General features: G+C 53.3%; 1 protein-coding gene across 5 annotated transcripts; it reads right to left on the reverse strand.

Moving 5' to 3' along the window:
- Positions 1-7396: 7396 nt before the first annotated feature.
- Positions 7397-24966, reverse strand: DAPK3 (death associated protein kinase 3). 5 transcript variants are annotated; one of them, XM_038384060.2, is made up of 10 exons: positions 23359-23576; positions 22729-22901; positions 22432-22577; positions 17724-18084; positions 16314-16443; positions 15867-15915; positions 14807-14833; positions 14355-14507; positions 13597-13642; positions 7397-13074 (listed from the first exon to the last, which is right to left on the reverse strand). In XM_038384060.2, exons 3-10 carry the CDS (start codon positions 22491-22493, stop codon positions 12532-12534), a joined length of 1371 nt encoding a protein of 456 aa, XP_038239988.1. In that variant the 5' UTR covers positions 22494-22577; positions 22729-22901; positions 23359-23576; the 3' UTR covers positions 7397-12531. The 5 variants fall into 5 exon arrangements, with proteins under 5 accessions (XP_038239988.1, XP_038239984.1, XP_038239989.1 ...); XM_038384056.2 differs by lacking the exons at positions 22729-22901; positions 23359-23576 and adding an exon at positions 24815-24966; XM_038384061.2 differs by lacking the exons at positions 22729-22901; positions 23359-23576 and adding an exon at positions 24768-24789.
- Positions 24967-25299: the final 333 nt, after the last annotated feature.

Consider the following 25299-nt stretch of genomic DNA (forward strand, 5'->3'; position numbering starts at 1 on the left):
CCTTGCAGGTCCTTCAGCCGGAGCCTAAATGTCTACACTGCAATTACACAGCCCCACATGAGCCAAGTCCGGTTTTTACTCACAGTGTAGACATAACTTTGGAGTCCTTTTCCCAGCCCTGAAGACGAGCTTTGCGTTGGCTCTCTCACCAATAGACGTTGTCCAGTAAAAGATGTTACCTCACCCGCCTTGTCCCTTTATACGGGGGTAATTAACAGCTTTACTGAACAGCTGCCCTAGAGCGTGAACTCGCTGCTTTCAGGCCGTCCACACTCGTTTAAAACACAAACCCACCCTCCTATCCGAGCTAATTCTTCATAGGAGACGTGACAGCATCGATCTCACTCAATCCCATGATTGACACTTACAAGGCCGTTGCTGAGTCAAGGCTCCCATCTGTCCCTCGGTCACACGCGGTCAGACGGAAGCGGGTCCTATAAGCACCGCAACATGGGTTCAATCAAATCACGAGGGACAAAACAAACATACACAAGATCCAGGACTATAACACACAAGCCCAGACCCTGCCTGGGCCCTATTTTCCCTCGGACATCCCCAGCATTAAGGTCAAAGCAGCTAGAGCATCAGCATTACACCCCTTGGCCTGAGGATGGTCTTGGGGGGTTATTTCTTCCCCCTCCAGCAACTTTTGGGGTTGGGGCACTCAGGCCTGCGGAGATTCAGACTCTGAAGCCCCTGTGCTCTGCTGATGGAGGTGCTTTTCGTCCCCTTGCTAAAGCAGGTCATGCTGTGGGGCAGGGGGGCAGGCAGGGGTGGGGGAAGGAGCCTGCTATTAATAGCAGCAGGGAGTTGCATTCTTCTTTCTACCCAACTTTGGTTAAAGCTTTCAGAGGCTGGCACAGAATCAGAGCTGGCCAATCTTATCCAGCTCAGCTCTGCCCGACCTAGCCAGTGAAAGAGCTACGTGCTTCCCCGCCACGCTCCTTTCCCAGCCCCTCCCATCACAAAATGTTCCCAGGATCCGGAGGGCTCGGATATCCGGGTGATGGGCCTAATGTAAGAATCTAACTAGAATAGGACAGAGCACAAGGGAGATGTGCCTGAGAGATGACAACCCTCCCCTGCCACCCCCTTAGCTGTGTAAATCGCCTGGCTCCCTGCCCAGCCCCATGTTCTAGTCATTATGAAGAATGGACCTGGACCCATGGAGAGCATTTGGACCCAGGAGTTTAGTTAGGGGCACAGCAAAGAGATGGAGGCCAGGTGGAAAATTCAGACCTAGATTCAAATTCTGACCTACCTCCATCCCCGAAAGCTTGGGTCTATTCAGACCAGGGGGTTGGTTCAAGTCAGCCTCAGATGATGATGATTAGGAAGGAGATTCCCTACAGACAGGATCCCCTGTAACAAGATCTCTTTGCTCATGAAGATCAAGAGTTGTCACACTATCCTGACGACCAGGGAGTTAACAATCCTTAGCTTTGTTAACTCACAGACCTCACAACAGCCCTGGGCATGGCGGTCCCATTTCACAGACAGGGAACCAGCTGGCCTGGTTCTCCCTTGTTGGGCACCTAGCATCATTATGTACAGCAGTGCAGAGCGGGCAGGAAGGGATGAAATGCTATGGCCAGCATCAGCAGGGGGAGCATTTGCTTTGTGCCAGTGGAAATAACTACACCGAGGCAGGGCTGTGGGGAACAAGGCTCGGGATGGAAAAGTGACTTGCCCAAGGGCAACCTGGGTTTGATGCAAAACCCACTGATGTCAACAGACTTTAGTGGGCTTTGGAACATGCACCTGTAGCAGAGTGAAAATGGACCCAGGAGTCCTGACACCCAGTCCTGAGAGCCCAGGCAGCAATAGTCTAGTAATAAATAGTCCAGAGGTTCTCCTTTCCCACTAGTTACCTCCTCCACTGTCTGTCTCTCACACACTCATTTAAATCCCTTTCAGACACTAGCCTTTTTACCAATGGCCACTCAGTTGCCCGCCCCCTCCATCCCCTAATAGGAGGGACAGAGCAGCAGCAGGTACCAAGCAGCTGCCAGATGGAACCTGTGGAAGACCCTATGCCACTGGTCCAGCCCCGTCCCAAAGCCGCCAGGGAAGAGCACATCCCTCGTTTCATGGACATCTCCAACGAAAGGCGGCAGGGGATGGGGCAAGTACCGTTTATGGGATGGGGTCCGGGGCCAGCAGGGTAGGGACACGCATGCACACACTGGATTTTATGGAGAGGAAATAAAAGGCCGGCTCCAGCTCCCAGGCAGGTCAATGGCAGTTTGACCCTTTGGGGAGGAAGTCTCTGAAAGCAGAGCGTCCGGCGCCTGAACCGCTGGTAATTAGCAACGGCGGAAGCCAACTCCGGCAGGCTCCAGGCCAACAGGGCACTTCTGGAGGACACCAGGGAAGAAGACAGACCGAGGGGGACTGGTGATCGCAGGGCGGAGGAACTAACAATCTGCTCACTTTGCACCAGCGCCCTGCATCTCTCTCTTACCTCTTGCTGCAGGGGCTGCGAACACTGGTTCAACGGGCTACCCGGGCCGGTTTGAAAAGTCTTTCCCCACCTTTTATTCCTGAGCCCGAGAGTGCCAGGAGAGAATGGGAGATGCACAGAAAATGGCTACAACTCAGGTCTCTAGCGAATGCCTGGGGACCGCTGGCTCCTCTCTGCCCACCCCGCAGGAGCTCCTGGAGTTGTCCCTCCAGCCCAGCCCTGGTCCTAGGCTGAGTCTACACTAAAAAGTATAGTTGACCGGCTCCATACACCTGAGTGGCATAGTTAAGCCAACCTGGTGTAGACAGTGCTAGGTGACCGGAAGAATTCTTCCAGCCACCTCGCTAGCGCATCCTGAGGAGGTGGATTAACTCCAGCAATGGGAGAACCCCTCCCGTTGGCATGGGTAGTGCTGCTCTGGTGGGTTACGTGTAGACACAGCCCTGCCCTCTCCCCAGGGCGAGATCTAAGCCAGGCACTCACTGCCTGCTGGCTGATGTTCAGGTTGAGCCTCTGAGCCCTACCCCAACTATAGAGCAGAGCAGCGTGTGGCTAGAAAGCAAAGGCAAACTCCAGGGCCAGTCGGGGGTGCAGACAGACAAGGCAGACATTTGATTTGTTCAGCTGGTGTGGGAGTGGGTTTGTGGCACGTGCTGGGCGTGACTTGAGGAAAGGGCAACGTCCCGTGAGGTTTCCAGGCAAGGAAAAGACAGGGAACGGCTCAGTCGGCCCAGCCCGGACAAAGCTGATTCATGCAGATGGAGAGGAGTCAGACGCTCCTTCCTCCTGCAGAAGGGACAGCTTCCCCAGCTGGGATTGTCAGGACCTGGGAGACATTGCACAAGGGCTGAAAGGTCAGCACCCTAGAGGGGAAGATCACCTTCCCCAACCTGCCGTGGGCCAGAATGACTCAGCCCTCCTGACCCAGCTGCCTCGGGATCCCACAATAGAGCTGGCATGGGACAGCTCCTTGCATGTGCAGCAAATGTCACTCCTGAAATCTTTAGACAGCGTGGCCTAGTAGCGTACCGGGCACTGTACCAAGAATCAGCATCCCTGGATTCTCTTCCTGGCTCTGCCACCAACCTGGTCTGTGACCATAGGCCGGTCACTTGCCCCCCACTGTTCCTGTTTCCACTCCCACCCTGTGGGTATTTCGATTGGAATCTCATTGGGGGGGGTCCTATACAGCACCAATCTCAGCTGGGCCCTCCCAGTGCTACTGAGACGTAACTAATCATTTTGGAGGGGCAGCTGCAAACTTCTGCAATCTTCACAAATGCTTTAATTGGGGGAAGTCATCCGAATTAAATGGTTGGGTCCAATTTAAACCCCAAATTTCGGTTTTGTAAAAGAAAAATAAGTTCCCATTCCGGCACTTGGACCTACCGGGGCAGAGCCCAGCTCCAGTGCAGCACCCTGAGGGACTCAAGCCCTGTGGCTCTGAGTGCAAATCGCACCCTGTGGTTTTAAAACCAAGAACTAATAGGGATGTTTCCGTGTTTTCCCTCTCCATGGAACCAGGGCTTTGTGTTTTCTTTTAAACTCTGGAGAGATGAAACTAGCATCCATCAAAGGGCAAACATTTCATGAGAGTGGGAGACCAGCGATCAAAGAGAAAACAACTGGGCAATTTGAGGGGCACTTTATAAAATCCACTCGACCCACAGCAGGATCCAGCTGTGTTTGCTCATGAAATCTACTGGGTTCCAAGTAACACAAACAAACACACACACACACACAAGATTGATGGTCAAGGGGTTAGTATGCTAACTTTGAATTTGGGAGACTTGAGTTAATTTCCCTGCTCTGCCAAAGACTTCTGGGGTACGTCTATTCTACCATTAGATGTGAGCACAGCCTGTGTGAACATACCTGATCTAGCTAGATCACAGCTAGCTTGAGTAACAACCGCAATGACGCTGCAGCCGCACGGGCTAGCCCTGTCTGTTCAGGACCCTGGTTCCATACTCCAGCAGCCACTCCTGGGGCTTCACTGCTACTGTTACTCAAACTAGCTTTGGTCCACCTGCTGCAATCACACACACACCCCCTTGATTGCAGTGTAGACACAAGAACATAAAAACAACCATCATGGGTCAGACCAATGGTGCATCTAGCCCAGTATCCTGTCTTCTGACAGTGGCCAATGCCAGGTGCCCCAGAGGGAATGAACAGAACAGGGAATCATCAAGTGATCCATCCCATCGCCCATTCCTAGCTTCTGGTGAACAGAGGCTAGGGACATCATCCCTGCCCATCCTGGCTAATAGCCATCGATGGACCTATCCTCCATGAACATATCTAGTTCATTTTGAACCCTGTTATAATCTTGGCCTTCACAATAAAGTCTTAGTGGCTCTGTACAGAGGGGAACTAGGGCACAGCCCTACCCCACAGGGGGGAGATGGGGATAAATACAAATACTAGGGTAGCAGGGCTATGTAAGGATCATAGATAGATCAGGGTGTTGGTGCAGATGCCTTGGTAGTTATAAGTACCTCCAACCAGTTTAGTTCTAGCCAGTCTGGGCATTGCATCTCCCAGTCAAAAAAATAATAATTGTAGCACACAAGGAAAATTGCAGTGGATAATTATGGGAGATGCTGAAATCCTTGCTGATTTCTGCGCTGCCCCCTCGTGGCTAAATTCTGAAAGGGCCAAAGTCAAGAGTCTTTCAGCCGATCTTTCTCTGGCTATTTCCAAAGGGCAGCACCTGGCAGGCTGGCCGGCAGGCAGTTCGGAAAGTGGCAAGAGACTGGAACTTGCTGAACCTCTCAGCTACTGTGCAGCTGCCTTATGCCAAAAGGACCCTTTCCGAGCCTGCCCTGTAGCAATAAAACACTTGCCATTAGATTCCAGCCCAGAACGAGCTGCCGGCCTGCAGGAGAAAAGGGAAGATATGGAGAATGAAAACTCAGCCCTGAATAAAACAGCCTTTGAGCCTCGTGATGAGCTAAATCCTGGCCCCACTGAACAGCATGGGGTCCTGCGGAATGAAGCCTCAAATTCGAATTCTCTAACTGGATGTTCTAACAGTCACAGGTTAATTCTGGATTAGACTCACCCAACCTGATTCTCCAGCTGCTTATGCTGGTTTGACACCAGTGTCACTTCCATGGAGTTGCTCCTGATTTACACCACTGTCCTAGACAGCAGAATCAGGCCCATCTCTACCAAAATTGGATCAAACAAGGTTCCCCAAACCAAACTCCTTTGCGGATCTGGGGCCAACTTCTTGAGGCACAAGCAATGTAAATCAGCACCTGTAACCCACAGCCCGGCAGTGAGCAAACAAAAGAAGGGGCTTGTTTAAGTCTAGGGCACTGGGCACCAGCCCGTCTGCACATCCCAACCAGGGAGGGAACCCACTGATCAGATTCAGACGCCGACCGGGGTTACTCAGCTGGAGGGGCTGGCCAGTTAGCAAGGGGAAGCAGGAAGAGGTGCTGCGATAGGGAAGCGAGAGGCTTTTCTTTTCCATCCCTGGGTGGGGCAGGAGACAACTGGAATGAGTCACACCTGCCTCCCACGTACTTCAAGGCAGGTCATTACCCCCCTCGTCCCATGCTACTGCAGCCCTTAGGGAAAGGCCCCAGGACGCAGCCCTCCCCACTTGCAGCAGGGGAGGCCAAGCCATGCAGCCGCAGGTCTCACCCCAGCTCCAGGGCAGGAAGGTACCAGGGCAGCAGCCTGGAGGCAAAGCCTGGGGCCTTGTCTTTAAGGGAGACCAGTGACCTCTAGTGGCAGCCGGCCTCTGTTACACACTGCACGCCCCCAGCTTGCTCCACGGCCAGTTCTCATGGGATTTAAGCAGCTCATCACAAGGACAGACCTCGGAGCTGCTTGGCAACAGCCTCATAAAGCTCTCCCCCGGCCTAGGGCCCAGCCCACCCCATCTCATACTCCTCTAACACCTCGACAGGCCCCGCTGCTCTCAGGACCAACCTGCAGGCCCAGGGTAGAGGAGTGTGGATAAGCAACTCCCCCACCCCCTTTTTCAAACGGCTCTGCAAGGTGGGGCTTTGGCAGCACCCTGGCTGCCTCCTTTCAACAGAGGAAGCAAAGCTAACAGAGGTTAATACAGGCCCTGCATATAAATGGTGATGATCTAGGGGCAGCATGGGGGGGGCTTGATCTCAGGCACAGGTAGATATGAAGGGTTGTTTCCCCTCTTAGCACTCCCCCCTGAGCATCGCTCATGCGGCAGATGAAAGTTTTCAGCTGCTGGGGGTCTTGCAGGCTGCCCGCTCCCTGCTTCAGGTCTGGCAAAAGCAATGAGTGCAGGAACTGCTGCACGAGGGAGAAATCAGGAGCTTCAGCACCAAGGGCAGAATTTTCTGCCCCTTAAGCTGCATGGGCACATGAGTAGGTTATCCTACATGGGCAGCTCCTGTAGACACAGGGTCACACGTGCTTAGGGCATTACACTGGCCTAGCTGGGGTAAGTTTGTTTTCCTGTTAGATCAGGGGCAGGGAGAAGGACACCAACACCTTTAACTCAATTGGCAAAGTACAGAGCCTGCCCAGGGAATTTGATTGAAGGGCAGAGAGCTCCTGCCACAGGGAATCCAGCTGAGGCATTTCAAGTGGTATGAATTTAGCGCACGGAAAAGATAACCAGCTTCCTGGCCCTGGAGAAGAAAGGCCAGCGTTTAGCCACAGAACAGTGCCCGGCCCCTATGGGGCATGGCAAGGGGGAAGCAAGGTGGGGTTTGCAATCACATGGACATGACAACGTGGACTCTATGCAGGGCACCCTTATGGTGATCTACCGTTAAGCAGCTTAGCTAACTCTCTCCTCTGGCTGGATTCGAACCAGTACCTTGGAGGCGAGAGGCACATAGAGAGTTTTCCAATATAAGCTCGCCCTGCTGAGGCTATCTTGTCCCCTCCCACCCATGTGAGAACAAACGCCAATGCTACAGGCCGTTGCTACAGAAATCTTTATTCCTTTCAAATAAAGACAGGCTCGTATAACCTATTGGTACTGGATGGTGCGTGTCAGAGCAGAGGAGTACATGGGTTCACTCGTTCCTAATAAAAATGACCTACACCTAGGTTAATACATCTCCCTGCTACACAGGCAGTAGGACATGGCACAGAACACACGACCCATGAGCCCAGACAGCCAGGTGGGTGAACCACGAAAGAGGGCTCAGACCTGGTCTACATTCATAACAATGAGAGTCAGTGATTGGCCAACCCCCGACTCCTTTCAGGGAAAGCTGAACACTGATTGGCTGCTAGTTGTTGCTGCTGAGCTGTACTACAGCCCTCCTTCCAACACATGCTTCAGGCAAGGAGCTAGAGGCACCATCTGCCTTTCAACCTTAGGTTCTGATACAAACCAATCAACCCCATGCCCCCAAGCAATGGCAGAGCCGCTGTTCCCCAGAGACTTCTTAGCCTTTCCATTGGGGACCCCTACGCCAAGCGGAGACATGCTCTGGGAGTGGGCCAGGGGTCCCAGTGGCTAGTGACTCTCACACAGAAGGAGTTTCTATCTTCCCCCACTACCATGTTCATGACAAGCAGCAGGATTCCCCAAGATCCAGCCCATGCTCGTCTCCCTCCTCAAGGCCCTGTGTTGTGTTGACATCTGCTTGCAGCTTCAGGAACTGGCTAAGGACTTTCCCTGGACGGGAAGTGAAGCTGATCCTGCTCAAGGACAGCAAAGGATTGCCAAAGTGCAATACACTCGAGCACACCAGAGGGCTCCCAACTAATCCAAGCAGCTTGAGACCAGACTGTGGACAAACCCCACATCTCACCTGGTATTTCACATCTGCCTCCCGTCATCTATTTAATCCCACACTGGCATCTGCTTTTTCCAACACTGGGGGTAAAGGTATTCAAAAACCAGGAACATACAGGAGTGGCTGCAAGGTTCCCTCCTACAGCCCCTTGGAACACACAGCAGATTGGTACAGAAAGGACACTTGGAGATCACACATCACAGCCAAGGAAGAAGTCAGGAAAACACGTTTTCTGCAGATCTGGTACCGGCTTGGCAACCAACATCTCTTTGTTGAGTATCTAGTTTCTCTGATCCACTGTGTATCCAACCAGGCCTAGAGATCAACCCGTCCAGGTCCCTCCCTTATTTTACACAGACATTTCCATGCCACTAGAACAAGTTCGCCTGAATGCTGTCCAGAGGGCGCTTTCACTTCATTACGGAAGTTAGGTGCTGGGTTATGGCACACACAATGGTGCTTTCAACTGGGATTGGCACAAACGCACGGGTCTATTTAATCTCCGAGTGGCACCAGGGGCACTACAGCTCAGAGTTCAAGAGGTACGACAGCCCTCAATGCTGCACCGTACGCAGGCACGGGGCTGCCTTTCGAATCCATGACCTTTGGAGCTATGGCACAGGAGAAAAGGGTAATACAATCAGAATGGGATAAGGGCATCAAACATCACCTCTGCGCAGGAAGAGAAGAGCAATATTCTCCGCTAGGCATTTTCTTGTTCTTTCATTTTACAATATGGAGCCCAAATCCTTAAGCTGGGTAAAGAGAACGTTGGAGAGATTTCTAGGCGTAGCTGCTGTCCTATCCAACCACACCCAGGATTCAGCCTTCACACCGACCGCCAGGGTCTTACTCCCTCTCTGGTTACGTAGCCTGGCAACAAGTGACATGAGCGCAGAGTAGAAATTACACTCCTTGCAGATGTGGGGCCCGATCCTGGGAAGTGACAAGCAATCCTTTATTCCCAGTGAAATCCACAGGACTGGAGCGTATCTGGCAACTGCAAGGATTGGGCCCCCGTGAGATTCAAAGTCTTTGGTCACAGATTGTCTCTGTTTAACGGACAAGAGACACGGAAGAAAGAAGGGGTTGAGAGAGACTAGCTGAAAAGGGATTCTCAAGCCACATAGTCACTAGCCTGCTTGGCTTTTCAATGCAGAGGCATGAGCTGTAAAGCAACAAATTCCTCGCTGCTATCTCCCTGGAGGGATCAATGATGAAGAGTTAGCACAAAAGCCAGGAAAATCCAGGGCATTCTTCGCATTCTTCCACTCCTGACGCTAGAGTCCACAGACCAGAAGAAACCAAACAAGCTGCATATGCCACGTTTGCAGCCTGATTGTTTTCCAGCTTGAGAGACTGTTACCTTTATCCCCCACCACTGCCGGTCTGGATGCAGACTCTTTCTTGCACTGGATGGTTGTATAAAGCAAACTCCAGGCTAGGAGAGATGGGAGGGAAGCCAAGAAAGGAAACTGATTGGACCTGGGGTTGAAGACAGCATGTGGCTGTAAGGGTCAAAGTTAGGGAAACTGAAATTCAAGGTACAGTATAGACTCAAACAGTTGAATTATCAAAGCAGCTGTCAGTACAATGCAGCAAGGGGGCAGCATCAAGGCAGTGAATGTTTTACCGACAAAATACAAAGTTGACTGGGTAACAGGCCACAGAGCAGCCGTAAATGGACATGGGTGGTGCAGGTAGAAATGTGGTTAGCTCGCAGGCAAGAGGATTGGCTAGTGGGTCGAGATGGGGATGGAAGGCAGGACTCCTGGGTTCTGTTCCCACGGGTCAGTGATTTGACCGTGTAATTCAGTTCACCTCTAAAACATAGGCAGATTCTGACCACAGGGTCAACGGAGCTTCAGTTGGTGTCTGCAAAGCACTCTGAGGTCCCTGGGTGGAAGGCAGTGGGGGAATAACTACAGGGAAGTGACAAATCAAGTACTACAGACCGTGGGCTCTGATCTGGCGCATGCTGGCAACATGCAGGGAGATGGGAAGTGCAGAGAGGCCAGTCAACGCCCAAAGGTGGGTCAGGGATAGGGGAGAAAAGGGACAAGCACTGACAAGTGGCTTTTGCATGCGACTAACATAAGGAGAGGACTGGGGAGAAACGTCTAAGGGAATTAGGCCCTTGAGGGCCAAACACTGAATCAGGCCACTAGGGCAGGAGAGAAACTGAAGATCTGGTCAGTGACAAACAGCGGTTAGGAACATGCAGAACAAGGAGCAGGAGTCAGGAGAAACCCTTATGCCCTGCTGTGGCCAGCAAATCCAGTCTGGAGTACTGGGCACAATGCCAGGCAGCCTGGAAGAGAATCAGGGAAGAGGCAGAAGAGACAGCAAAGGGGACAGCAAGGAAGGACCTACATTGCGTTAGCCAACTCCATGTGCCTGCTAGTTGATCTTTCCCATCTCTAGCTTCCACAACGCTGGTATTCCTACTGTACAAAGAAGAAAGAGGTTGATAGAAAAAGGCTGCACAGACCCCTACAAGGGCTCAGGGCTGAGCGGCACCAAGATCCAAGCCGAGGGAAAACAGAAACCACGTGACAGGCAGAGACTGAATCTGGGAGGTATCCGGCTGCTTCGGGAGCGGGAGACGACGAGCAATTCACAGATGAAAAAGGCTCCGAGAAGCAGAAGGAACATCGCCAGCCAAGATTGCTCCGGAGGAGCATCCAGGCCAGGAGGTGTAGAAAAGGAGATGCAGACACCAGGCGCGGGGAGTTGACGTGGGCAGGTATGTTCATGGCAGCCCCTGCTGCCATCAGAGCCGCAGAACACCCAGTGTATCTTGGGAAGACGCCTGCCTGGGTTTGGGATCCTAGACTCCCAGGGCTCCCCTGCCTCGGATAAAGCTGGGTCTTCGATATGCAGGCCAGCAGGGAGGACGCGTGGCAGGAGAAGGCCAAACCCTGCCCTCATTAAGAGGAAGGACTCAATTCTCCAACCCAGCACTGGCTCAGGAGAGCTCAGCCAGTCTTTTCCGCAGCCAGGATTGAGAGAGGTGCAAATTAAACCCTGGGAAAGGGCAAGGATCATGGAGAGGAGGCCCTAACATTACAGAGGCCTTCCAGAGCATCCTGTGCAGCTGGGAACGGTGCCCAGAAGCCCTAAAGCAAGCCCAAGCCCTACAGACCAACAGAAAACTAGTAACTGCTGGATGGGAGGCAGCTCTAGTCGCAGTGGTTAGGATTATTGCAGGGTGATCAATTCTCCGCCCAGAATGATAAGAAAATGTATGTCCAACAGCAGAGCGGCTTGGATAGTTTAAAAAGAAATTAAAGCCCTCCCCCAGCTTGGGTCGCTTAGGGACAAAGGCAGTTCCCGAGAAGGAAAGAAGGTCACACTGCTGAAGTAACAGCTCTTGAGGAGACCGCAAATCAGTGAGAGATTCTACTGGCAAGGGTACTGACAGGCCGCCACTGTGCAAGCCGGCTAAGGAGGTCGGCTAAGATGAGTTGCCCAGCTCAGGAGAACTCGGCAGCCAGGTTACAGACTGGCCCATTAGAAGCCCCTTTTTCCAAACGGTTTGGCTCTTCACTCTCCAAACGCGTCAGGAGCTATCGAGAGTCTGTACAATGCACAGATCAGGGGCCCCTCCCTGAGCCATTCCGCTGTGCCCCACGGAACTAGTATATCTGGGAACACCTGCTGCTCTCTCTCCCCAGAAAGGCAAGAGTCTTATGAACTTGCAAGAGCAGCTCCCACTGTCAGGATGCTCTAGAAGTCCAAGCAGCTGCAGTACCCAGGTCAGGATCATCGCAGCCATGGCTGCAAGGAGTTAGAAGATAAGTCACAACTTCACTGCTGGTGGTCAGAGCAGGAGGGGGGAAGAGAGATGGACCATTAAGAATGCTCAGCAAGGGATTTAGTTAATTTCAGAGTAAGAAACAGCCTAAGTCCTTGGACAAGGACTGGACCCACTCGCAAGTGATTAAGAGCTGCCATAGCCAATTCACCCTCAAAACAGGGGGCTGGCCAGAGACCAGCCCATAAATAGTGCAGCCTTCTACTTCAATATGGTGGGGCAATTTGGGGAAGACTACAGATCCCAGCATGCAGTGGCTCAACAGACTACAGTTTGGATCAGAAGCATTGCATGATGGGAGTTGTAGTGTCTAGGCTGTCATACCTCAATACTAAATGCTGCAGCAATCTACTCTGGTTTTATGCCATTAAGGCAGAGCCTCTCGGGCTCCTGGTGAATAGATGAAGCTCAAGTGGGCACAGGCCGTGGCAAAGGTATTCTCCCCACCACCGTGTCCTCCTCCCCAGCCCCACAAGTTCAGAGGATGAAGGCTAGCGGATGCTGCAGTCCCCCTCTCCGACCTGCAGCTTCTCCTGCTCCATTGACCACACCAGCTCCTGCACGAACTTCATCTCTGAGGCCACCTGCTTGGCCAGAGCCTCATAGCGGTTCTCCAGCTTCCGGTAGCGCCGTTTAAGCCCATTGGCCACCAGGAGGGTGCTCTTGGTCTCCTCCTGGGTCTGCTTTTTCAGGGCCTCTGTCTTCTGCAGCTCCTGCCGGATCTGGCGCAGGTCCTGGCTGATGCTCTCATTCTCCTCCTTGTACCAGGACTCCTTCTCCTCGTAGATGGAGCGCAAGGCTTCGATGTCCTCCCGGAAGGACTTCTTGTTCCTCTCCATCTCCCGGAGGCTCTCCTCAGCTGCAGCCACCTCCTCCAGGACCTTGGAGAAGCGCTCAAAGTTGATGTAGGTGTTGTTGGGGGGCATGCTGGAGTGGGACTTGATGGTGTACTCCTTGAGCCGAGTGGTCTTGAGACGCCGCCTCTCCGGCTTCTTGCCGTTGTCTTCATTGCGAACGTTCCTCCTCTTGATCACCTGCAAGGAGAAGGGAAAACTCAGCTCTCGGGTACCATCCAGGGTCAATGACTCTTCCCTCCCACCTCCAGGCTGTGCATTTAAACAGCCCGACAGCAAGCCCTGCAGTTGCATTCACACCATATGCTTCACAGCATGGTTCACAGCCAGCCCACAGGCAGTGCAGTTCCCTTATCTCCATGGTGCAAGCCAATATTGAGGGAGAGATGGCCTCCGGTCCTCCACTTCCCTGCCTTTAGAGAATTCCACATTGTTTTGCCCCCACCCCTGCTTCAAGGTTGGGCAGGGATCAGCTCCCTCTAGACCAAGTCAGCACAGTTGCTAGATCTCCAGGCTGGTGGAGAGAATGAAAAGCAAAAGCCTCTTGCTTAAAGGGTGATGCCAAGTGCAATTGAAGACAACACGATGAATGGCCAGATTCTCCGAAGGAGGCTGTATGCACACCGTTCCCATCCATGGGAGTTGGGCTGTTCGGTACCTTTGGGAAACGGAGCCAGGCCACAAGAATTTATGGATTTTTACCTTAATCCAAGGATGCTCCAAGCTCTGGGCAATTGTCATCCGCTTCCTGCAATGACATTAGGTCTGGTTGTTAGAGGCTACAGCAGCTGGACCGAGCTTTTGGCCCGCTCGGGTCACTAGTTTTCAGATGAAACCCACATGCAGAGAGAGTTGGGCCAGTTATTCTCAGTCTCTGCTTTAATCCCACCAAGTTCCAGCTGTCAAATCAGCAGCAGCTTCCCCTACACAGGCTGTACTGTAATTATTTGCCTTCCTGCCCTGCGGACCCAACCGCTGCCCAAGGGGAACTAGCTTCTCTGCTAAGTGCGGGAACCCTGTTAGAGGGGCACTTGCTGTCAGAGGTACTGCAACGGCAGTCTGGTAACAGACTATCGTCCTGGAGAGACAAGAGCCAGTCCAACAGCTCCCACTAAACCTGCACACCTGGAGCAGCAGATATTTTGGCTTTGAGGATATTGTGCAAGACTGGACCCTGTTGATGGCAGATAAGCAGCTGTCGGAGGATACGGACATGAGAAAACAGCACTTCTAGCTGATTTATGGCCTAAGACGGGGCACTCGCCTGCCATTCCGCTTACACAGAGCGTGCTCTGGGGTGACAACAAGCAGCAGGTTAGCCAAGTTCGTCCACTGCACAATGGCAACAAGAGGGAGGCTGGGGCTTTTAGAGACTGCTGGCAGGGGGCAGTTCTGGGCAGACAGCAGACCGTCCCCACGCCTCGCTCCCCACGGTTCGTTTCAACCGACTGGTCTCGTACTTGGGATCCTTGACGAGCAGGCGCCGGATGAAGTTCTTGGCCAGCTCGCTGGTGTTGCTGAAATACTCCTCGTCGAAGTCATAGTTCACAGCAGAGATGTTCGTCAGGGTCTCCTGCTTTGTTTCACCCAGGAATGGAGAGGCACCACTTAGACTGCAGGGAGAGATCAGACACCGCTCTGTGCCAACAGCGCCAAACCCTGCTGCTCACTCCCAAACTCCAGGTCTGCAGGACTCATGCAGCCCCCACGAGGAACTAACATTACTCCAGTTCCTCTGACCTTAGTCACGGGGGGAGGGGGGGGAGGAGGACTGATGGACTCATTCCAGGTCAGGCAGTGACAGAGCTGGATGTAGGACCAAGGAGTCCTGAATCCCAGCCCTTGACAACGGTCTCCTCAAGCACAGAAGAGCATATTCTTACCCAGAGAGACGAATTGTCTTTATACTCACAGAATGTATGTGATGACCCCGATGCTCCTAGGGGGGAGAGAGAGAGGACATAAGATCACTGCATTGTAGATCAGGTCTTTCCTCACTCCAGCCTCAAGTTTTTTCGGTTTTCCAACAGAGGGCACATATTAGTGACAGATTGGTCCATCCTGCAGCCAGCTTTCCCCAAGATTTCACCTTTCCCTTAGCACAGACGTTTTCTAGGTCTAGGACAAGGTTCCCTGTTAGCGTCCCAAGTTAAAGATCAAAGCTCAGGTCAGGGAATCCAGGGTTGGGTTATTTCATTAGAAACATCCAGGATGTGCAAGTCATCCAAATCCCACTCAGCCTTCGGTGATTACAGGCCTATCTTGAGCCCTAGCCCACAAGCCCAACACCCACCCACCCCCACCCCAGAGCTAGATTTAGCAGCATTAGCAAGTCGGATTGGTGGGGCCCACCAGGAATTAAAGGCCTGCCCTCTTCAGAGAGGGGTACCACAGAACCAGGTATCAACCTAGGACAATAGATGAGGAACAAAAATACATAAAAGCAGGGAATTAGATGGGGACACTGAGCAGACAGCAACGGGGTCAGCAGACCCCAGCCAGAACACTGCCTGGATACGCAAGACAACCAAGGGACAGAAACAAGGCCCACAGATGCAGAATCCCCTCCTCCCAGACTGATTGCCAGTGCCAGGTTGACAGCCCCATAGACTGAAGCAACCCATTTATCTACAAGAATGGGCCACATACATATTAGCACTACAAGCTAGTGTATGGGCCAAGATAGCACATGGCCCGCTAGCTAGCATATCAGCTGGTATGAGCCACTTCCCTCACATTGCCCAAACAGCACCCCTCAACCACGGCTTAGAAGGACTCCCCTCCAGCAACAAGATGACGGTTCAGTCTCCAGGTGCATTTAATTCTAGGCCTCTGTAAAGAAGCTGCCAGCTGGTGTCTACCACAGAGAGGGTACAAACACCTGCTCACTAAGAACTGGGTCGAAGCCACCCACATCAGCAGATGTTCTACAACGGGCCTGTGGTTATGATGGAGTGTCATGGCATACTCACCACATGTCAGCCTCCAGCCCCAGGGGCTCGTAGTTCACTATTTCAGGGGCTTTAGAAGGAGAGAGACAGACAAAGTTATGCTGCAGGGAGAGTCCATTGCAAGCAGCTTCAGCCATCTCGTGCAACGACTCAAACCCTCACCCAACTGGACATAGCCAGAGCTTTGGTGATACTTTTCTCCTGGGGACCTCAAAGAGCTGTAGTAAGGGTACCCGAATCTTGCCCAGTCCAGGGCTGCACTGGCAGCTTCCTCAGACTCATGGCGGTCCTGGGATACACAGCTGATAGAGCGTTGTTGGCTCTGACACACAGGGCCAGCATGCAGGAATACAGCTCCCAACCAGCCACCCTGGCTCTCCTTCACTGCGAAGTCACAGGGCATCTTTCCCAGATTCAAACAAGCCTCCAGAACCCTGAGAGCCACCACCATGCCACTTCCCCTCTTACCTACGAACTCCGGGGTCCCAAAGATGTTTTTGAACTCGTTCCCTGCTTCGATTTTGTGAGCAATGCCGAAGTCGATGAGTTTGATGCGGGGGTTTGGCACGTTCTTGTCCAGCAGCATGATGTTCTCAGGCTGGAGAGAAGCAAAAGCAGCAGGGCTTTTTCATATTGGCTTCCAGCAATGCTCACTAAGATCCCTGTACCTTTGAGTGCAACTCTATACTGGAAAGAGACATCCTGTGATCCCCTATCCTCCTTTCCCCCCTCAGGCTTGGTCTAACTCTATACTACAGAGTTAGGTCAACGTAACACAGCTTATGTTGTTGGCAGGGCTAGGGGCTCCGGCTGAGAGCCCCATATGGTAGTGCCAGGGCTGGGGGCCCCAGGGCAGGGGTGAGGCTCCAGCTGTCAGTTCCCCCACCCAGTTAAATCAATGAAAGTGCTCCTGGTGAGGGTGCGACAGCCAACAAAGGGGGCATAGCATGGACACGAACCACCAACCTAGCTTAGGTCAAATTAATTTTTTAGCATAGACCAGGCTTCAGTCATCTCCACTCAGAACACGGCTTTCCAAGCTGCCAGCCCTGCAGACTCTGGCTGGGATCTGAAAGGCAGCTTGCTCTCCCGTAGCTGTACCGCCATTGCCGAGGGGAGTTAAAAATGCATTGCATCAGGAAGTAGAGACTAAGCCGCACAGGAAGCAAGTGTGGCTGGCGTGGAACCATTTCTACGTGGTTATTTCAAACCTCCATTCAGAATGCCACAGATGAGCCTCAGCTGCAGCCGAGACACTGGACTCAATGCTCAGTGACTTTACACAAGCACTGCGTGTATTTTGCTACTGTGGTTGTGTTTACTATCTCTCAAGAGCCCTTCACTGCCTGTCCCAGCTTCACCTGCGTAGGTGAAGCACAGGGTATCCGATCTGGGTTCAGTGTTTTGCATCTGTGCTTACATGCTTCGGTTTGACTTGAAAGCAACAGGCCGGAGTCTGATCACGAACATGCCAGCAAACACCCAGAGTACTCCACCGGAATAAATGATTTGGCACCAGCGCAAACGAGAGCAGAATTCAGCCCATATGTTTGGATTCAGAGGGCTTGGGAAGGGGAGACAAAAGCAAGTCCTGATTGCTTGGTCTATGCCTCACCTGGAAAAGCACACCTCATTTCCCATCCCCCGCGGCACCACACCACACCCAAGGAAAAAAGAGCCCCAACTACTGGACCACGAACAATTTCCCGTAGCAGCCCTCGGAGCCGACTGGCTTTGTTCTCATTTAGCTGAGAAAAAAAAAAATCTAATGACATCATCGCACAAGATGGAGCCGGCCTCACAGCCGACGGGTCCATCCACATTGACTCCTCTGCATCTAGCAGGCAACGGCCCTGGGCATCATAGGCCGAGACTTACCTTCAGGTCGAAGTGCGCGATGCGCTTGGAATGCAAGTAGTGGACCCCATCCAGGATCTGTTTGAGGAACTGGGTGGCCTCTTCCTCCGTCAGAGACTCCTTCTCAGCCAGGAAGTCAAAGAGCTCACCCCCAGAGACCAGCTCCAGGATCAGCACCACGTCCGTCTTGTTCTCAAAGATGTCGTGGAGCGTGATGATGTTGGGGTGCTGGATCTCCCGCAGGATGTCCACCTCCCTCTCGATCTCCTCCCGGCTCACGCCCCGCCGGCTGGACGACAGGCGCCGCTTCTTGATGAACTTGGCCGCATACTCCAGGCCGCTTTTCTTCTCCCGGCACTTCCGCACAATGGCGAACTGGCCGCTGCACGAGGAGAGGGGACGCGGCAGTTAATAAGACGGCTCCTCACTGGCACCTGCCTGGAGGAATCGGTGACTGCAGTGGGGCAGCTACAGTCTGCTATGTTCTAAAGAGACCTCCCGTTGGTGCGTTTCCTTACTGAGAAGGGTACAACTCCTGACAAACCCGCTGGGAGACACAGTGCTTCCACAGGCAGCAGGTAAAGCCCTTCCACTCGACTCCAGGTCTAAGTGTCTGCCTTCTCCATGCACCACTTGGCCAACTCAGGGATGAAGGCACCATGGACTCTGAGAAAGCTGAGCACCAAGGCAGAATAAAAGCCTTTCTTGGAGAGCACATTTCAACCGCCTGTGGCATACAAACGGACCGAATTGCTGCCGACCCACGACAGATCAATAGCTCAGCTCATCCCCCGTGGTTGTTAATATGTGATGCATCAGATGCAGGATTGGAATAAACCGATACCGCCACTATGTGCTGCTGTGCTGGGTAGGATGAGGGAAGGAAGGAAGGGACTTCCCTCCAGGCTGCAGCTAGCATTCAGTTAACATCCTAGAGTGTGAAGATTGATGGCTCACACTGGTTTTATCCTAAGTACGTTACTGCAGATGCTATTCCGATTCATACAAATCTCTAGCCCTTCCTTGAAACGTATTAATCTACCCAGGTATCAGGAAGCATATCATGGTAACAATGTGTCAATATCCTGCTGATACGTAGCCCTGTAACTTGCGGTTCAGTGCCGGAATTAGGCAGACTTCCCATGGTCTAATGATCACAGTGGTCCCTTCCAGCCTTCAGACCTATGAAGCCAGCGGCTCAAGAGTTCCAACCACCATTCCAGAGCACCCCGAGATGTCAATTTCACCGTGAGGAGCATTTGGGGAGAAAAGTATCTGTGCAACTCACCCAGGCTGTAATGCTCAGTGCTTACAGAGCTCTTTAGATTTGCAAGTGCTTTGTGAATACTAATTTATAACACATGCTCCCCGCCATGGTCTACGTCAGTGACACCCCCATTTTACAAGCAGGAAAAGCGAGGCTCTGAGAGGTGATGTTACTGACAAACAGGGGGTTGGCGACAGAGTCAAAAAACAGAACCCAGGGAATTCTGACCCCACCCAGTCCCTTGATCTACCCACTAAACCTCTGGAAGTTACATGCCCAGATATAGGTGCATTTCTTCTTCTTCTTCCTGGGAGGATCAAAATTAACTGCCCCTGCGTTAGGGTGACCAGATACCAAGTGTGAAAAATCGGGACTGGTGGTGGGGAGTAATAGGCGCTTATAAAAGAGAGACAGCCCCAAATATCGGGACAGTCCCTATAAAATAGCGACATCTGGTCACCCTACCCTGCATCATCGTCCTCCTCATTACACTGCCAGCATTTCCGCCTCCAATGGGGTTATTTACATTTTTAAACAGTGACATCAAGGCTCGCTTCATTGGTTGGCAGCCGCTGGGCCTGAACTTTCCATAAAAGGCTACGCTCAGAAAGGAAACAGTCAGAGCTGATCAAATGCTAAAGGCTTCCCAGACTCCCACCAGCAAAATCCAGCAGCCTGGCTGGAGGAGAGTGTGCTATGCAGGGAGGAAGAAGCAGGGCTACGAAGCATGAAGTGTCTAACAAACCAATGTCTTCTAGGAAATGCAGAAATAACGAGGTCATCTTGCCCTTAACTCCCCTGTTGGGACAGAGAAGTGATGAAATATTCACACACCAAAGGAGAGAGACAGCCAGAGCAGTAAAGACCAAGTGATTCCCTGGATTCCTTCTCTAGGGAGCAAGAGGCACCCCCAATTTTAAGATGCTCACCCCTTTATAAACACATTAGTCAAACCCAAAGCACAGAGGAAGGGGGAACCACTTGCCTCCTTTAAAAATCTTGTCATCCCCCACCCCGCGCACCCATCTCTCTTCACTGCCACAGTGGTCAACCTTCCAGCTGCCTGAACAGGAGGGAGCAAGAGGAATTCATGCTGCTCCTTGCTCAGCTGGACGGGTTGGTGACAACTCCTTCCCAAGGGGCTGGGGAGCCCAGAGATTAGAGGAACCCATGAAACGAACCTTTGTCTGCTGCCCAAGAAGGCAGAACTACAGCAGCAGCAGGTTGGTCCAGCAGACTTGAAAAGAGAATTCAACTAAAGATCAACAGACCCAGGAATGTAACCTTAAAAGCCTCTGGAAGAGCTCACCTGAAGAGCTGCCAGCTCTTATGCCCGGCAATGGAGAAGACCAGATTACCATCTCAAGGTAAACAGAAGAAGGACGCACCTATGCACTGCAGCATGGGCCAGACCCACAAAGCCCCACGCCAATACCCCTGCCCAGGTAACACTCCCGGCCTGTCTGCCTTCCAGGAGCAGAGGGAGGATTGCTTGGAAAATGCTTTGAGCCTGTGCAGGGTTCTAACGAGCGTCATTCTTATTTAAACACCAACAGGGCCACCTGTGCGGTTACAGCCCTCAAAAGGAAAACACTGTCCCTAAGGAACTCCCGAGGGATATTCCCATACACAACACCGCTTAGCTAGCAGCAGAGGATGCTGAAGGCAGTCTAAAGAACATCTAACGTTGCACGTTATTTAAACCAGAGACACCATGGTAATCACCAGCTAGGTTTAGATGCCGAAGTCTAATGCCAAAGTTAAATGCCATTCACACACACAGATCAGAATTTTTCTGGGCTTGCTACACCAAAACCACTTTAACTCTGCTTCTATGGTTCAGACTTGGAATGCAGACTTCAAGGGACACCACCAACTTCAATTTGATTCAGAAGATTAATTTGGTGGGGAAAGGTTTTTTAAGAAGCCTAAGATCATCAGAAATGTTCCAACAAAGGATTTTTCCATTTTTATTGTAATGTTTACAAGCAAGCATTCCCCTAAAGAGTCAAACTCCAGTACTGCAGTACCCCAGTGATACTCAGACCTCAGTGGTTTAGAAGTCAAATTAGACATCAGCGTTACCCAAAAGAGCCAGTCATGTGAATTCATTGTTTCATTTCCTATTTGTATAGATTATTCTCACAGCAAAATGACTGACCAAGTATCATCTTAGCAACTACAACTGGTTAACACATAGTAAAAGCACCCTGATTGGTTAATAATTCAATCACACTGAGTTTTAATATCATGTGCTGCAAAGAGCCGCAGGAGACGCATTAAAGAGCCACTTGCGGCTCACGAGTCTGTCTGAAGATCACTGTGCTAGACCATAAGCCCTTTGGAAAAGGAGCCGCTTCTTCCTATGGGTTTGTATAGCACCTGGAGCAAAGACCTCCACCGAGTGAGACCTTTGGGCACTGCTGTAATAAATAGTAGCTCAATCAACACCAAACGCTTGGAGAGAGTTTATTTTTATGCTAAGGCATGGAACACAGCTAAGATACACACAGGTTTTGCATCCAACATGAATAAGCCCAGTTTGTACGCAACACAACAGCCTCCTCTTCCCACGTTCTAAAGATGGCCTAGCTTCTGCCGAAAGGCAAAGATGATTCATACCAGAAACATGCCCCAAACATGCAGAGCGACTGAGACACCAATGAAGAATGCTAAGCAACCCATAGTCATCTCTTCGAGGCAGGGCAGACCCAGTCAAACAGGGACATGAGGTGAGCTTATGGGGAAAAAGAGCCATAGCGCCACTAAAAAAAAAGGAGTGAATTGTGAATAAAAACGCTTGGCCCTTCTAGGAGGGCCTGTCACCGTATGGTCTCTCATATTGGCCTAATGAATATTTAATTATTTACACAAATGGAACGACTCCAGCAGGAGAGATTGAGTCCTCCCCCAGACTCCCACCCCTATCAGGCTGGCTGGAGCTCTGTTGAAACTCCACCCTGAACATGAGAAACCTTCCCCAACTAAAGTAGAATCGAAACCAGCCTATTCCCATGAAAAGTTTGTTTCAATGAATGAACTTTGTCTGGCCAAAAAAAAAAAAAAAAAAAAAAGAAGGAGTGGTGTAAAAAAAATTCCCAACCAGCTCAAGTTTTAAATATTCATTAAACCTCAAGCAACCCCCCCTGGGAGGTAGATAAGGGATCTAAACAGATTTCTTAACCTACCACTGCAATAGAGCTGGCTCTGGAGAAAAAGACAGCAGCTGAACAGCACAACTGCCCAACACTTTAAAATAGCAAAAGAGAATCCCACACCTGACTGAACGCACAGAGTGGGAACATGGAAACAGGGTGTAGTGACCAGAAATGGAATTTGACTAAGGTAGCAAAAGAAACGCCATGGGTTTATTTAATGACTATAAATGGTCAGGCTCTTGGCTTTATGGCTAAGAGATGGCACCACCCACAGCAGAGCAGACCCCCTAGTTAGCACACTCACCTGCCCAGCTCTTCTCCCATCTCATAATGGTCCTCCACATTCTCCTGCCTGAAGGTGGACATGGCTGCCAGACCAAAAGGAGCCTGGCCCACCCTTTGGAGAGCCAAAGTTTCCCCTGCTCCAGGTGCAGACAGCACGGTTCAACTCTAGAAGGAGACAAGGGAAACGGGAGAGAATTGTTATGCCCCAGTCAGCCACAGATATCCCAGCGCTGTGGGATGAGCAACAGAACCTCTGCAAGACACAGCGGCACCTGCTCTAAACTGGATACAAGAGATGAATGAGCCCCGCACTTACGTTGCATCTATTTCTGGTTCATTCGCACCCAGCCAAGCCAGGACTGATCCCTGCAGTCTGCTCTCCAGGGTTATGGTTCAGTGTCCCCACACGGCTTGTGGGAAGATATTTCAGTCTAGCAGATTATTACATAGCCCTTAGAAGCTACTAGCAGAGCGTCATCATGCTGGGTGCTGTAGAGACACGTGGCAAGAGACTGTCCCTGCCCAAGGACTGGCCCATAGTCACAGAGGGAGTCTGTGGCACAGCCAGGAATTAAACCCACATCTCGTGAGTCCTAATCCAGTGCTATGACCCCAAAACCATCATTCTTCGTCCCTCCTTCCCACATTTTGGTTCAGCTTCCCCAACATCCTCTGCTAAGGGAGAGAAAAGATCACCCTCCCCTACTCAGCCCCATGACAGCACAGGGTAAGACCCCTAAATAAGTCGCCAGGCCCTGGATAGAGGCCATGAGTGGCTCAATCAGCACATTGATTTTATAAAATCTGAAAGAGGGGGAAGCAAAGCTGAGCTTGTTACAATGTCTCCACTTTGCCCACTGGGGTACACTGGAGGAGAGAGAGATCTACACAAAGGAACTTTAGCCTTCTCTTTAATCCTCCCCCCACACACACAAAAAAGCCTCACCCTCTCACCACACTCCAACTACAATACAAGAACCACTGTCCCCATGGGTGCAGGAACAATGCGTATACTGGGGCTGCCGAGAGCCATCGAACCAAACTGTAAACCCTGTATGTGATGGCAACCACTTCAGGCCAGGGGGTGCGGCAGTAGCCCCAATTCTAGCACCTATGAATGTCCCCAAGTTACATCTGCCTGGAGCACCACACAACCCTCCACCCCTAACCCCCGCTCAACTCCTTGGCCCAACACAGTCCTCGGCCCTGACCCCTAACTCCCACTCAGCCCCCTGCCACACTCCCTACCTACATATAGCCCCCACTCCCTATGGCCCACCCCCACACAACCCCCTGCCCTGCCCCTAGCCCCCACACCACCCCCTGCCCCACTCCCTATGGCCTGCCACAACACAGCCCCCTAGCCCCCCCCACAGCCCTCCACCTTGCCCCCTAACCCCCCCACAATCCCCACCCCACTCCCAACCCACACACAGCCCCCGCCATGGCCTGCCACCACACAGCCCCTTATCTCCCACACATCCCCCTGCCCCATTCACACACTCCCCCCCCATAGCTCCCCACCCTGCCCCCTAGCCCCCCACACATGCCTCTGCCCCACTCACACACTACCCCCACTCCCTATGGCCTGCCCCCTCACACACTGCCCCCCATGGCCCACCCCCACACATCCCCCTGCCCCACTCACACTGCCCCCCTCCCTATGGCCCACCCTCACACAGCCCCCTGCCCCACCCCCTATCCCCCACACATCCCCCTGCCCCACTCACACACTACCCCCATGGCCCACCCCCCACACAGCCCCCACACACCCCCCTGCCCCACTCACACACAGCCCCCCATGGCCCACCCCCACACAGCCCCCACACATCCCGCTGCCCCACTCACACACTGCCCCCCATGGCCCACCCCCACACAGCCCCCTGCCCCACTCACACACTGCCGCCCCTCCCTATGGCCCACCCCCACACAGCCCCCTGCCCCACCCCCTATCCCCCACACATCCCCCTGCCCCACTCACACACTACCCCCATGGCCCACCCCCCACACAGCCCCCACACACCCCCCTGCCCCACTCACACACAGCCCCCCATGGCCCACCCCCACACAGCCCCCACACATCCCGCTGCCCCACTCACACACTGCCCCCCATGGCCCACCCCCACACAGCCCCCTGCCCCACTCACACACTGCCGCCCCTCCCTATGGCCCACCCCCACACAGCCCCCTGCCCTGCCCCCTATCCCCCACACATCCCCCTGCCCCACTCACACACTGCCCCCCATGGCCCACCCCCACACAGCCCCCTACCACACTCCCAGCCCCCTGCCCCCTAACTCGCACACAGCCCCTGCCCCACTCCCTATGGCCCCGCCCCGCCCCGCCCCGTCTCACCCCACAGGGCCCCCGCTCCCCAGCAGGCCCCGCTCCGGACCCCGCACCTGGGCCCGCGGCCGCCGCATTCCGACGCTCCCGGCTCCTTCCCCTCGCCCCGCGCCCGCCATTGGCCGAGCCGCGGCGCCACGTCCCCCCACCCATCCCGGCCCCGGGCGCGCCATTGGCCGAGCCGGCCGCGCGTCACCGGGCGAAGCCTGGCGCTGGGGGGCGGGGGCGGCGGCTCGAAGCCAAGCCGGCGTTCCCGGGAGGCGGGGCTCCCCCTGGCCCCGCCCACCCCTCCCTCCGGGCGGCGAGCGCCCCCTGGCCCCGCCCCCTCTGGGCGGTGAGCGCCCCCTGGCCCCGCCCACCCCTCCCTCCGGGCGGCGAGCGCCCCCTGGCCCCGCCCCCTCTGGGCGGCGAGCGCCCCCTGGCCCCGCCCACCCCTCCCTCCGGGCGGCGAGCGCCCCCTGGCCCCGCCCCCTCTGGGCGGTGAGCGCCCCCTGGCCCCGCCCCCTCCGGGCGGTGAGTGCCCCCTGGCCCCGCCCACCCC

The sequence above is a fragment of the Dermochelys coriacea genome, chromosome 25 (assembly GCF_009764565.3).
Source record: "Dermochelys coriacea isolate rDerCor1 chromosome 25, rDerCor1.pri.v4, whole genome shotgun sequence".
Taxonomy (NCBI): domain Eukaryota; kingdom Metazoa; phylum Chordata; order Testudines; family Dermochelyidae; genus Dermochelys; species Dermochelys coriacea.

Bases quoted from the DNA above. Each gene is read 5' to 3' on its own strand.
- DAPK3 (XM_038384056.2), bottom strand. From the start codon at position 22,493: ATGTCCACCTTCAGGCAGGAGAATGTGGAGGACCATTATGAGATGGGA. The intron at 14,834-15,866 runs GTGAGTATGCCA...TCTCCCCCCTAG, and splicing joins GGGCTGGAGGCTGACATGTG to GAGCATCGGGGTCATCACAT. The intron at 13,643-14,354 runs GTACGAGACCAG...ATGTCATTGCAG, and splicing joins CTGCTCGTCAAGGATCCCAA to GAAGCGGATGACAATTGCCC.